A 13,318-nucleotide genomic window follows, 5' to 3' on the forward strand; every position below is an offset into this window, starting at 1 on the left:
AACTAAACCGGATACAACATTCAGAAGTAGCACAGGCCACCCCTGTCTTCAGGACAGCCATACAGAGGTGTGGAGAAAAGGGTAGGACCAGCCCTCCTCCTTCCCAAATCAACGTCCAGCGAGACAAGCCTGCACAGGGGAGACATGCCACTCCCACCCCAGGCAACAGAGCCACAGACTCCCTCCACCCTTCAGCCCTGTCCTCACGTAGAGGATGCATGAGCCCAGCCCTGTCCCACCGAGCAGCCTCTGTTCACTCTTCGACCCCTCAGTTAGGGGACTTGGCTGCTCTTGTCTTTCTCTCTGGCCTCCTCCGGTGCCCAGGGCTGCTCCAGGGAAGTGGCAGGCTGCTCCTTTTGTACCTTGCCGAGTAAGGGCCCCGTTCCTGGTCTGGCCCCTTCGGGCAGCCGGGTGAGCCCTGGTGATGGCTGTCTGCTCATCACCTGAGCACAGGGAGCTGGAAATAGGTCAGGGAAGTAGCCATCTCCTCCTGGGGGGTGTCCCAGGGTCTGTGGACAGAACGGAGCAGGAAAGGGCAGTTCTGGCATGCAGGTGTCACTCCAGGGGATTGTGCCTATGGGGTCAAAGGGTAAAGGCATTACTGGACAGGACTAAGAGCATCAACCATCACTGCATGTGTTCTGTAACAGAGACCCCTCCCACCTCCGCAGAAACACAGCTGAGGTCCCCAGTGTAAGTCTGGGGGAAATGCTGGCACCATCAGGCTCTCCCCTCTGGACCAGACCCACCCCTGGACTCAAGGTCCTGTGGTCTGGCAACACCAATGCAAAGTGGACCGAGGGTCAGGCCAACCCTGTCTCATGCAGACAGCGAGGAGATCAAGGCCACCTGGACATGTCCTTCCTCCCCTTCTGCTAGAATTTGGTCTTGATTAGATGAGTGCTTCTGGGATTTCAGACGTCCGAGTGGCCCAGCAGAGGACTCATATAGCTGCCGTCACTGTGCCAAGTGTTCTCACTCATCTGCTTCCAAGCCTCACCCAACCCCTCTAGCATATGGGACTTGTATTTTTCTAGCAAACTGAGACTCAGGAGAGTTAGTCGCCAGCTGAGCTGGACCTCAAGCCTCTGTTTTCCTGGCCCCAAACCTCAAAGAGCTCTCTTGCTGATTCACACTTTGCTATGCAGCCTCTTGGAAATTCAAGGAAGAAGAGCTTAATAAAGAGAACCAGGGGCACCACCCGTGCCGTGCCGCTGCCTGCCCTCCAGATCATGGGGCTCTCCCTGTCCTTCTCCCCTTCCCCAAGCACAAAGGGGACCTCCTCTTCAGCCCCAACTCACCCATATTCCCAGCAGGTGGCTGCAGCAGCATCTGCCCTGAGGGGGCGCCGGGGCAATAGCCCTGAGATGTGCCCCCACCAGGGCCGCAGGGAAATGTGAAGACTGTGTCTTCCGGAGGGGGCAGTGTCAGCGGGCTGGGGAAGGGGAAGGCGTGGAGGCCTGGAAACTGGGGCTGCGGGGGCTGGAAGAGCTGGGTGTGAAGAGCCTGGGAGAACGGGAATGGGCCCGGCTGGTTGCTCTGTTGGGAATCCTGAGGTTCCAGCTCTTCCAGAAATGAGCAAAGGGGTGGTAGGTCGATGCTGTGGAGGACAGAGGAACGTTTGGTGAGGTGTGGGGGCGGCCTCCTTGTTCCTACCACGCAACAGCGGAGTCCCTTCCTGCCGTCTTCATGGTGCCCCCCCAGGCTTGCAGCACCACTGCCGTCTCCTCCTCTTCCTCGTCCTGCTCTGTTGCCTCTACATTCCTCCCACCTTAAACCCACTTGTCCTTTTATTCCCATCTCATATACTGTTCCTCGCTCCTCTCGGTTACCCCTTTCCCCTCCCAGGGTCTACCTCTCTTCTCTCCTTCTATACCCCTCCCAAGATAACTTGTGACCTCCCCCCACCTTACCTTGATCCCCAGGACCCATCCTTGTGGCTGCTGTCACCACCAGGAACGTCCATCAGCAAGGGCATCAGCTGGGAGGTATGGACAGGGCCAAGGGGAAAAGGCAGGTTGGCCCTTCGAACAGGTGGGGGGCTGAAGAGTGGTGGGGTCACCATCCCCCCCTGAGCACCCTCACTCTGTTGGGTGGCAGCCAGAGTCTGGTCAGATGTCAGCAGCATGGGGGGCTCTAGGAAAAGCAAGCGAAGAAGTGCTATAAGGGTAAGAAAGTGGGGAGGTAGGTTTGGGGCTGCTGAATGGTAGACATGAGCAATGCCCAGCCCTGCTTGAACGGGCCCCACGGGTTGCAAACCCTGCAGAGCTCTGGCCCACTCCCTCTGCTATCAAGCAAGGACCCTCTGTCTTCACTGTCTTCTTGGCTGCCGTCTCGCCCCAGCTCACCCTCTGAAGGAAGGCGCTCACTTGGAAAGGTGTCCAGAGGTGGCTCTTGAGGGAAGGGCTCAGGCCGTGGGTCCGTGGGCACCGTGGGCGGGAGCTCAGCTGCAGAGCTGGAAGCAGAAGGCATGAAGACGGTAGCTCTGGTGGTCTCTGGATTCCCACTGGAGCCCAGTGCAGCAGGGAAAGAGACACCAGATTCTCACACTCTGCCTCCTACAAGGTACTGGCAACTTCTCCATCCCATCCCAGCCAAAATTCCTCCAAGCATTAGCCAACAACCCCAGGACTCATGCCCAGCCTCCCAACACTCTCTCCTCCTAGACCTCAGGATCCCAGCGTGGCCCCTGTTTCTACCTACAGGGATGATGCAGGAAGAGGAGAAATTCTTGCCTGCACTGACTGCTGGCAGGGCCAGGGGCTGGGGCTGCAGGATCATCCTTGTTTTCTTTGCCATTCAGTCTCTCCAATTTTCTCCACTTGGCCCGGCGATTCTGGAACCACACCTGCAGGGGAAAGGCACTTGAAGAATTTGAGAAGAGGGGTAGGGACTAAGGGGTGGAGACTAAGGCTGACTGTCACATGGTGAGCTACAGGACTTCTCTGCGGTGACCTCCTCCACCAGTCTAAGGCTGTGGCTGTCCAAACAGGCAGGCGCACAGCTGCATCCGAGACATAACCTAGGCTCCTGCTTGGCCTGCCTCTGAGCACTCTGCTCTGCAACTGGAGAATCCCAATCATCAGGTGCTCCAACCCCACTGCCACCCAGTGAGCCAGCCCCCTTTACCATGATGCGCTGGGGGGTGACCCCCACCGTCTGGGCGACCTCCCGGCGTTTCTCGCTGTCAGGATAGTGGTCTTCTTGGAATATTTTCTCTAGCTCCTCCAGCTGGTCTAGAAGAAGAAGAAACTTGTGCAAGAAGGATGAACAGTGACGGGGCAGGAGAGGAGAAAAAGGATGCCCACCAGGTGTCCCTAGCAGATGGGACACTGTCCCCAACCCAGGCCCTCCCCAAAGCCTTTCACGGCTAAGTTCCCCATTGGGTCGGGTCTTCTTGCTCTTGGATGCAGTGGCAGAGACCTGTGTGATACATATTTTCCTTAACCTTCCACCCAGGTCCCAATCTCACTTTCTGGTGAGACAACCCACCCTTCCCCTCTGAGGGTCAGAGGTGGTGGCACTGCCATGGCCCAAGAGAGGATCCAGGACAAAGTGACACATAAACTAACCATACCCCTCTGGTCTCCTGGGGCTACATTGTCTGTGCGGCCCCACCTTTCCCAGGATGGCACCAGATCTCTCAGGTTTCCTGTCACCTTTAGGGATTTACCTGAGCGGTACAGGGTTCGAGTCTTTTTCCGAACTTGGCAGGTCACTTCCGGGGGGTGCTTCTTCTGGTCTGTGTTTTGGTTGCCCTGGGCCAATGTGCTGAGGAGGTTGGCCAGATGGCAGGGCCCCCGGCCCGACCCACAAGGCACTGGGTTGTGTTTGGTGTGGACCGCGTTGATGACACCTGGAGATGACGTTGAGGCCAGAACCCCAGCATTCGGCTTCTTCTGCTTTCCAGGGCCTGGAGAATATGGCCTTTTCCCCATCTTCACCTCTCCCGCTGGGAGGGAACAACCTTCCCCCTGGGGCTGGCGTCCAGGTGGGGCTGGAGTTCTGTCTTTGTGGAGTGCCCTGGATCCAGGCGGCTGGCAGGCTTTCCCAGCAGGAGCCCCCGTTAGACCTGCAGAGACCTCTGACAGCTTCTTCTCTCCTGAGATGGCACAGGAGAGTGGCGGTTCCTCGCGTGGGGCATCGCGAGCCTGAGGGGCTGAACCCTGCAGCGGCTCCTCCTCCCGCGGCCCAGCAGCCAGGGCATTGCCTGCACCTTCCTGGCCTGTGGGGAGGCAGCACCACTGACCTTAGCACCAGCGAGAAGGCAGAGCCTGCACTACCAGGAAGTGCTGCTTCCTATCCTGCAACTGATCTGTTGTTTGATCTTAAGCTTTAATTTGCCAACCTATGAAATAAGCCAATAATTCCAGACTTACCTTGACTACTGTGAGCATCAAACGAGAGAACCCGACTGCTTTGAAAAATGTAAACAAATGTATGCAGCTCTAAGGGGGTTTTAGCTCACAGTACCTCCTAATTTGAGGGTGCTCACTCGCTGTGAGTTCCCTATCTTCTTCCCAGACACAAAGGGTATGCATTTGAGGGAGAGACATCTGTGTGGGCATTGCTAAGGAACACACGTTGGGGTTAGGGGTGGCTTAGGAGGACAGGGAAACTGATTGACTGGGATTCTGCTTCTTCTAAGACTGGATCCTGTTCTTGCTATAGAACGGGGATTTTTGCCTGGAGAAGGGACAAGGCAGGATCAGAGAGTCTGTAGAAGCCCAGGCAAGGACGTCAAAGGAGACAGCAGGAGCAACCATCCTTGCCTTCCACAGAACTCACTCTGTCTCCACCAACACCCCTCTGCCCCACCTCCCCCCACAGCGCACCCATTTTCTGCCCCTCCCTGCAAAGCAGCACCTCACTCCCAGGCCAACCCTCTTTTTTCGGATAATGAAAGAGTGACTCAGCAGAACTAACCCCCCCCCCCAAATCACTCATCGTGAATGCTTGTTTTCCTTTCTTTGACAAAGACGGTTTCACCATGTTCCAGGCACAGTGCTAAGCACCTTGCGAAGGTTAGTACAGTACCCACTCAATCACCGTGGAGAAGGCACTATTAATGCTGCCTTCTGACAGACAAAGGATTAGAAAGTTCCTTGGTTTGTCCAAGATCACCCAGCACGGTGAGCACATGTCCTGTGTCCTTCCTGGGGCCACCAAATGTTCCCTCCACTTTCACCACCCAACTCACTCAACCACTTCATCATTTCCAACTACACTGGAATATTTGTAAATGAATGCTACCTAGCTATTGTTATTTTAACGAAAACTGCATGAGAGAGAACGTCTTAAGGAAGGATTTCCTAACAGCCTGTAAAGAAAGATGGAAGGTCGTGGGCTAAGGTGCTTTACCGAGTGGTTTCTTAGGGTGCAGTCAGCCCCGACTTGCAGGAGTGGGTCTGAGGCTGGTGGAGAGGGCGAGCAGGCCTGCCTGCCTCCTTGGGGTGACGGGCAAGGCCAGATGGTGGGGAAAGAGTCTTACAGCATTTCAGGAGAGCTTGTCCCTTAGCAAGGAAGCTGGTACATAGTCCCTAGTACCTGCTCAATCACCTACAGCGATACGCCCCGGTGAGAAGGTGAGAACTGTCCGAACCTAGAGTAGCAGGGCTCCCGGGACATCGGAACCCCAAAGTGCAGGGCGCTAATCGGGTGGCCAGCGGCCGCCTCGCAGGAAAGCCCCCCAAGCCCGACCCCTCGCGCGCCAGAGGCTAAGGGTCTGGCGGGCGCTCGCTCACCCCCAGGTTCCTCGAAGGGATCTTCCGCTGGTTCCATGGCCTGAACTGCGGCCGCCCAGGCCGGGGCGCACGGGCGAGGCCTAATGAAGCCTCGCTGGCCGGCAGGTGCGCAGCCCGCAGGGGCGGGGGAGCTGCAGCCCGAGCCCGCGCCCCCTCACCCCCACCTCCGGGGCGGGCGAGGCCGGCCCGGGACGCAGGGGCGTGGGGCAGCTGCAAGGACTGAGGGCGCTCACCTGGGCGGCCAGGTGTGGGTCTCCTCCCGGAGGCCCCTCCCTCGGCGGGGGCAGGGGGAGAAAGGCTGCAGGGGGGCCCTGGAAGGGAGGGGTCCGCCCTGGCTGCATCCTCAGGCGGCCTTGGTCTTGGGTTGTGGTTTGGGGCTTGGGACACAGAAGCCCTCCTAAGCCCACCGTGGAAGGCGGCCACTTCCGGAGCCACTTATGGAGGGAGCCCTGAACACTGGGTTGTCCATCTCCTAGCTGCTCCCTGGAGTCTCTCCAGGCCTCAGGATTAATGAACCCAAAGTCCCCAGACTGATCTGCGGGTCCTCAGTGCATAGACCTGCGCTCAGAGGCTGAAGAATAAGCTGGAAGAACCCACGGCACACGGGAAGCCGGACGAGGCGCAGACTGTGGACGGGACGCAACTGCAAGAGGACGCGCGCAGGTAAAGCCACCAGGTGCTCGCTAGTGGGGGGCGGGTCAGTACGTTTCCGCCCATTTGGTGTCTCAGCCCGATTCTCTGAGAATGGAAGGGACCCTCTCAGGGGTGGTCTCACAGGGGTGAATCGTTATGATTCCTAGTTCAGGGAATGTTTCTTGCCTTCTTTATACAAACAAAATCAGAATTTAAAAATTCTTCTTGCCCCTCCCTTACTTCCACCACTGCGTGGGGAGGAAGGCGAGAGTGGAAGGGCCGGCCAGGGTGAAACCGGTGCGTGTAGCTGGGGTTGGGGGTTGCTCCAGAACCGAATCCAGGTGTTTTGTTTCTAGGATTTAAAAGACTGTGGACACCACGTGCTTTCGTGCTATAATCAGCTGCTGGTACATTTTGAGGGGCTTTTACACATGTGGACTTCGCGAGAGCTCCAGTTATTTTCTGAAACATTAAAATGTAAGCTAATTAACTTCCCAACAATATGATCAAAGTTTCAGGCATCTGACGTTTCATTCTGATTCCTTCGGTAAGATGGATACCCTCTGGTTTATGAAGGGTTCAGAAATAGGGCCCAGTTTCTCTGCTAGAAATGAAGCATTTGGCCAGGCACAGTGGCTCACCTCTGTAATACTTTGGGAGGCCAAGGTGGGGGAATCAATTGAGGCCAGAATTTTGAGATCCCCAACTCTAAAAATTTAGCTCCCAGTGGTGCCAGGCACCTGTAGACCCAGCTAGTCAGGAGACAGAGACAGGAGAATGGCTTGAGCCCAGGAGCTTGAGGCTGCAGTGAGCTATGATGATGCCACAGCACTCCAGCCTGGGCAACAGAGTGAGACCTTATCTCTAAAAGAAAAACAGAAAGAAAGAAATGCAGCATTCTAGGCTATGTAAGCAAGGGAATGGTGGTCAGTGAAGTTGACTTTCATGTGAAGAATGAAGACCATTTATTTGGTAAATGGAAATTGTCTGCTTGATTAAACATTTACAGGACACCTACTGTATGCCAGGCACTGTGGGTAAATCGCTTCCTTGCTCATAGACACTAACTGGTGGAGGACAGATTAGAGTAACACGATCAAATGGATCATGTCAATACAGTGTGTCAGTGGAGAGGTAGCACTATGCACAGGCTGATATGCAGCATGGAAGAGCAGGAACCTCTCCTGGACTAGAATGGAAGCTTCTTAGAAGGGGTGACACATGAGCTATGAGCTGCAGAGTTTACCATGTCACAGTCCTGCTTAAAACTCCACAGTGGCCCTGCCTGCTGGGATTAAAGACCAACCTCCTTAACTTGGATAAGAGGCTAACATGGTCTGGCCCTTTCCTCCGAATTTTCCGCTCCCCTTAGTCCTGTATCCAGGTATTTCAGTGGTTGGTTTATTTGCTTTATTTTGTGTCTCTTTTGACCTAATGTTTCTCAGAGAATGTTCTTAAAACCCCTCCCTGGGTCAGAATTTCTTAGGGAATTTGTTTAAAATGTGGTTCCCAGGCCCCACCCCAAGAAATCTTAATGGGCAGTTCCAGGGAGAAAGTCAGACATATCCAGTTTAACAAGCCCCTCAGGTGATTTTTATACATGTCCGAGTTTGAGACACTCTTAGATTTTTCAAAAGAAATTCAATTAAAGCCATCCTGGGGGTGTGAGTGGGGGCAATAGATGGTGGGAGCCTGTGTGGGGAAAGAAAATAACCTTTTGTCCTTCACTGAGGTGTCTGCTGCAATGAGAAACTGGGCACAATTAATTTCTTAATAGATCATTCTATTGCATTAAATTAAAAATAAAGCATCCTTCTCTCCCATCATTTATGCTGTATTTCCTCATTGGCTGACAGCCCTCTGCCAGGGGGAAGTCAGAAAGCAAATATCCAAATCGCCCATAGCCTGGATAGCACCCTTACACAAAACTTAAAAAGATACAGGGTCTAACTGTACAAAAGGGTTTGCATAGTGTCTTAGGAAATTGAACATTTTGGCATTTTTCCAAACACATCAGTGAATTTTTTTTTTTTTTTTTTTTTTACAAATGATATACTTGGCTGTTTTGTTTACATGAGCGAATTTTATTTAATGTCTGTGAGTTTTATCTAAGATGCACATGGGCATGGGAACATGTCTTGATGTGTTTTGTTGGGAAGGTGTTGTGTTTACCATACATGCTATTAAGTCATATCTTCCACGGATCAACTTCAGCATGAATATTTGTCGTGGAAGTTAAAATCCTGGCTTGAGAAGAGAGACTGCTCAATTATGTGGAGGACAACAAGGTATTGTTTTGGGAGAACTTGGGGATCTTTCTAAGTCCTGTTTGGTTACATTTCATCTTCATGATCTTCTGACTACTTCATAGACTGAAATTTGTTTAGAGGGAAGGGAAATGCTTTTCTTTTTTATATTTTGGGTTCTTAGTTTTCAGAGCCAAACTGTAAACCACCACCACTTTCCACTTAGCAAGAGCCATTTATTCCAACATCTTTTCCCTCTCACAGATATGAAAATGACAGAAAGAAATGTGCCTGGTGTTATTAAGAAATATAATCAGTTCTTTTTCCGGTTTATATAGAGTTAACCGTATAATTAGATTAAGCAAGGGAAATAACCCCTCTTTGGCCTTCTGCCTCCTCCTCTATACTGGGAAACATCACCAAAGGTGGCAGCTGATCGAGAACATTTTCCAAAGCAGAACCACAAGGTGAACTTTGTGCCACACAGAGTGTAGGCAGCAACGGGTCACTGGAAGACCTGGAACCCAAGAAGCAAGACTACCTGGGGAGGGACAAGCAGAAATCCGCACAGGCCCCGGCCAGGGATATCATAATCACAGCAAACAGGGGAGGTAAGGCCCCTATGAAGCAACAGGAGGAAAAGCACCACCCCAGGCAGGGAGAGCATAAAGGAAGCCTGAGCCAGGCCTGGGTTCAGGGCTCTGGACTAGCTTAGCCCGATTAAGGCAAAAAGCCAGGTGGTCAGGTAAACACAGGGGCCACAGTGACAAAGCCAAGGCCATGATGCCAGTGACTGGGGGAGAGATTGGGAACCCCCCAAAGTCTCTGCTTTGGAGCTTCCTTTGGAAACGCCAGGAAAAGGATGGTTTGAGGTTGCCAGTGAAGGGAATTGAGAACACCTGGCTCAAGTGGAAAAGGCCCTGGTGGGGTGGGGGCAGGTTCTGGCGTGAATCAGAGTAATAACTTACAATGCACCTGCAACAGGCGCTCAAGATTTTGTGCTTCTAACACGAATGGTGATGGTGTTTAAGCCTTGCTGCTATCGTTTACAATAAATCACCAATGTTTGTGTTTTGTAATTTAGAAAGTACTTTTACATCCATTCTAATCCTCTCCTCCCGATATGCCTGTGGGCAGGAGGCACGCACTTCTTTCTGTTCTGTCCTAGCCTTCTCCAGGATTGCCAAGCCCCAGTGCTAATTACAGCAGTGCATTCAGGAACCTCAACCTGGCCCCCACCTTCACTGGGACTTATTGGTAGCTACCACCCTTCCCCCACCCCATTCTCCTCCCAGCCTTTTGTTCTAGCTAGGTCTTTCCTGGAAAAGGCAGGTGCCTTCTCATGCCTCAGGGCCACAGATCAAGCTGTTTTATTAGCATGAAACAACTAATTTCATGATAATAAATTTTCATGCTAATAAATCTTGCTTTCCGTTTTATTTTTGTCAAAGTCTTACTCATACTCCAAAGCCCAACACAAATATTCTCTTTCCTAGGAAGCCTGTCTCAGCCTTCCACTGCCAGAATTTATTGCTCTTGCCTGCTATCTTCCCGATACTGATGCTGTGTTTACATTTATAGTACATCACCTCACATAGGCCGACCTGGTTGGAGTTTTGTGTGTTCTCTACGGAATTGTAAGTTCTTAGACAGCAACTCACAATCTAAGTTGTGAGTTAGATTGTGCCAGGCACCTTCTACTTGCTTTACAAAAATTAACTCATTGAATTCTTTAATACTAACCCTGTGATCTATTATTAGCCCATTTTATTGAAGAAGAAACTGTGGCATAGAAAGCTTGACTACTTCACCAAGGGTCACAAAGTGGCCATCCAAGATTTGAACCCAGTTCGTCTCCTTCCCACCTGCATTCCTAACCATTAGGCTGCACTGTTTATTTGATTTTATCAGTCACTGTGCTCGGCATAGTGAATCACACATGGGGTATCAATAATTGTTCATTGGCCAAAAGTTGATGACCATTGACAGGAGTTAGGGAACAGGGGAGGGAAGTGGTTGTGGCTTTATAGGGTAGCAACAGTGATGAAACTGTTCTGAATCTTGACTATGCTGGTTCCCCAATTCTGGAAAGTAGATAAAACTGCATAGTACTAAGTACACACACACACACACACACACACACACACACACACACACACTAGTGCACAAAAAACTGATGAACTCTGGGTAAGGCCATGGGTTGTACCAAAGTCAATTTTCTGGTGTGATACTGTACTGGGGTTATGCAAGATGGTTACTATTTGGGGTAGCTGGGGAAAGGGTATGTGGACTCTGTTCCTATTATTTCTTATAACAACTGCATGTGAATCTACAAATATCTTAAAAAGTAAGAAAAAAGTTGATTCATCTCAGTGTTCTGACCACAAGTTCAGTTCCAGACTTGGTAAAAGTTAATTCACAGAAATATTTTGTGTATAGTAGCATTACTAACCTTTGGTAATTTTTAAATATATATGTAAATTATATCCATTTCTTTAACGGGTATGGGTAGGCAAGCAGAGGAATTCATATATAATTTGATTAAAAAGTAAAACAGTATGTCTTTCAACAGGAATGCAAATTTGTTACAAAAATAATGGTAAATATGGAATGATCAGAAAAGGAAAACACTATTTCTCACCAAACAACAGTATCAGTTATTAGCAATTAGGTGCATTTTTCTCACAGCATTTTTGCCACTGTGGTGGTTTTGTGTATGTTCTTCATGTATGTGATTGCATTCCGTGTATAATTTCAAGTGTTTCTCCCTTAAAATGTCCTATGACAAGCACAGTTCTGCATCGTTTCAGAGTCTTCAGAATTTATTGAGTGGCAGTACTTGTAATTTAACTATTTTCCAACTGTTGGAACAAAACCTTTTAAATATCTATATTTTTAAAAATGGCACATTTGAAATCTTCTGTTTTTTTCTCTTAAAGGTTTTTAAAGACTCTCTTCCGTTTGGTTTTTGATCTGTATCTTTTACAGTCCCAAGCACGTGAGAAGCCACGAAGTGCGTTTCGTAGGAGCAGGCAAGTGAGCAGCTCCAACGTAGCAGCACGGAGGGCCCGGGGACTGGGGGGTCATGAACTCTACTTAGGGCTAGAGGGTGGCTTTAGTGAGAACCAAGAAGTGCCCCCAAACAAGGTCTTTTTTCTTCCTTTGGTGTCCTGGTAGTTTTGCTGTTTGGGTCTAAGGTCGGTGGCTCCCAAGAGGATGGGCTCTGCAGGAGTCACGTGTGTGCGGGAGGAGAGCTCTGTCCTCTGTCCAGAGCGTAGTTCTCACGGTTTTGCTGGTGCTTTCGGGACCTGGGCTCCCCCTCCTGGGCTCTGAAGCCTTCTTGGTCTCCCATGATCCAGGCCCCCTCCAGGTCTGGTGAATACGGCGTCCAAGGTAGGGTCTTGTCATGGTCAGCAGGCTCCTCTGTCCTTCTGGCACAACAAATATCTGGCACCACTAATATTATGGTGACAATTCTAGATCTTTCAAATTGAAGATGAACCGACCTTGTCTTTCAGTGTCTCCTTTGCACAATAGGACTGAATAGGCTGCTAGACCTAGTCTTCATTTTGCAAAAGGCTTCTGATTGTCTCTCTCTCATAAGCTGGGTTGCTGCGTGTGTTATTAAGCTGATGCAAGGGACGGTAGGGTTTTGAGTGGGCAACCTGGAGTTCAGTCAGGCCGTCACTCAGGGCAGTCCTGAGCAGAGAGAGGAAGGACAGAGCAACAGAGAGGGGAAAGCCATGATTGGACTTAGAGATGTACTAGACATTATGAGATACGCATTCTCTAATCAGGAGATCTAATTTCTGATCAGGACTCTTTGAGAGACTGCTCCAAGGCCCACTTCTTCAGCCTCTCTGTTGATTTGGCCTCATGAGCAAGGGCAAGCTCTGAAGTCTCGCAAACTTTTCAAATATAACCTGGCGCCCATGCCCAGATTTGTAACCCCTCCAGGCCGCCCCCCAGCCTGTCTTAGGCACTCAGGTGGAATCACCCTCGATTCCTCTCTCTTCCTCACAGCGCAAGTATAAACTGCCAGGTTCCTTCCCTCTCTCTGCTCCCGTCCCACCGTAATCCATTCTCCACAAACCTGAGAGAGTCTTAAAATGTGGACTTAAGCCATGCACATCCCTCTTCTGTTTAGATGTGTTAGTGATTTTCCATTCTACCTAGAGGAAATGAAAACTTCTTTCTATGGTCCTGCGTGATCCGGCTCCAGTTGACCTCTAACTTCATCTCAGGTGGCTCTTTTTATCCTTCAAGTACCTGAAACACAGGTTTTTCTTGTCTTGGGGTCTTACATGTGCTGTTCCTATTCTTGGAAACTCTTTTCTTTATTCTTTTTGGGACTATTTCATATTTAGGTCCTAGTCTAAATGTTATCTCTCAATGCTATTGACTCCTTTGGCCACATTGTCTACTTAACACCTGCCTCTTAACATTTCCTCTTTGTTTCCATTACAACTCTTAACACAACATGTAATTATATTTTTATTTGTTTACAGTCTGTCTCCTTTACTACACACTAGTTTAAGTTCTGTGTGTACAGAAACTATACCAGTTTGTTTCACCAGTGTACACCATGTATCTGACATAGTGGCTAGGCTTTAAGTGTTAACTATGTGTTGAATGAATTAATGAATGAATTAGTGTGGGTCTTTTAGTTGGAAGAGACAAAGAATGACACAATTT

The 13,318-nt window shown here is 50.4% G+C and overlaps 1 protein-coding gene across 1 annotated transcript; it reads right to left on the reverse strand.

Moving 5' to 3' along the window:
- Nucleotides 1-272: 272 nt before the first annotated feature.
- On the reverse strand, nt 273-5,781 carry NOBOX (NOBOX oogenesis homeobox). The gene is made up of 7 exons (XM_076006203.1): nt 5,745-5,781; nt 3,130-3,236; nt 2,736-2,848; nt 2,370-2,455; nt 1,914-2,136; nt 1,302-1,600; nt 273-574 (listed from the first exon to the last, which is right to left on the reverse strand). The coding sequence occupies exons 1-7, from the start codon at nt 5,779-5,781 to the stop codon at nt 273-275; spliced, it is 1,167 nt and encodes a 388-aa protein (XP_075862318.1).
- Between the last annotated feature and the right edge of the window lie 7,537 nt (nt 5,782-13,318).

Source organism: Microcebus murinus, chromosome 9 (assembly GCF_040939455.1).
Source record: "Microcebus murinus isolate Inina chromosome 9, M.murinus_Inina_mat1.0, whole genome shotgun sequence".
Classification (NCBI taxonomy): domain Eukaryota; kingdom Metazoa; phylum Chordata; class Mammalia; order Primates; family Cheirogaleidae; genus Microcebus; species Microcebus murinus.

Bases quoted from the DNA above. Each gene is read 5' to 3' on its own strand.
- NOBOX (XM_076006203.1), bottom strand. From the start codon at position 5,781: ATGGAACCAGCGGAAGATCCCTTCGAGGAACCTGGGG. The intron at 2,456-2,735 runs GCAAGAATTTCT...TTCTGCTTCCAG, and splicing joins CCTGCCAGCAGTCAGTGCAG to CTCTGCAGCTGAGCTCCCGC. The intron at 1,601-1,913 runs GTAAGGTGGGGG...TGTCCTCCACAG, and splicing joins GATGGGTCCTGGGGATCAAG to CATCGACCTACCACCCCTTT.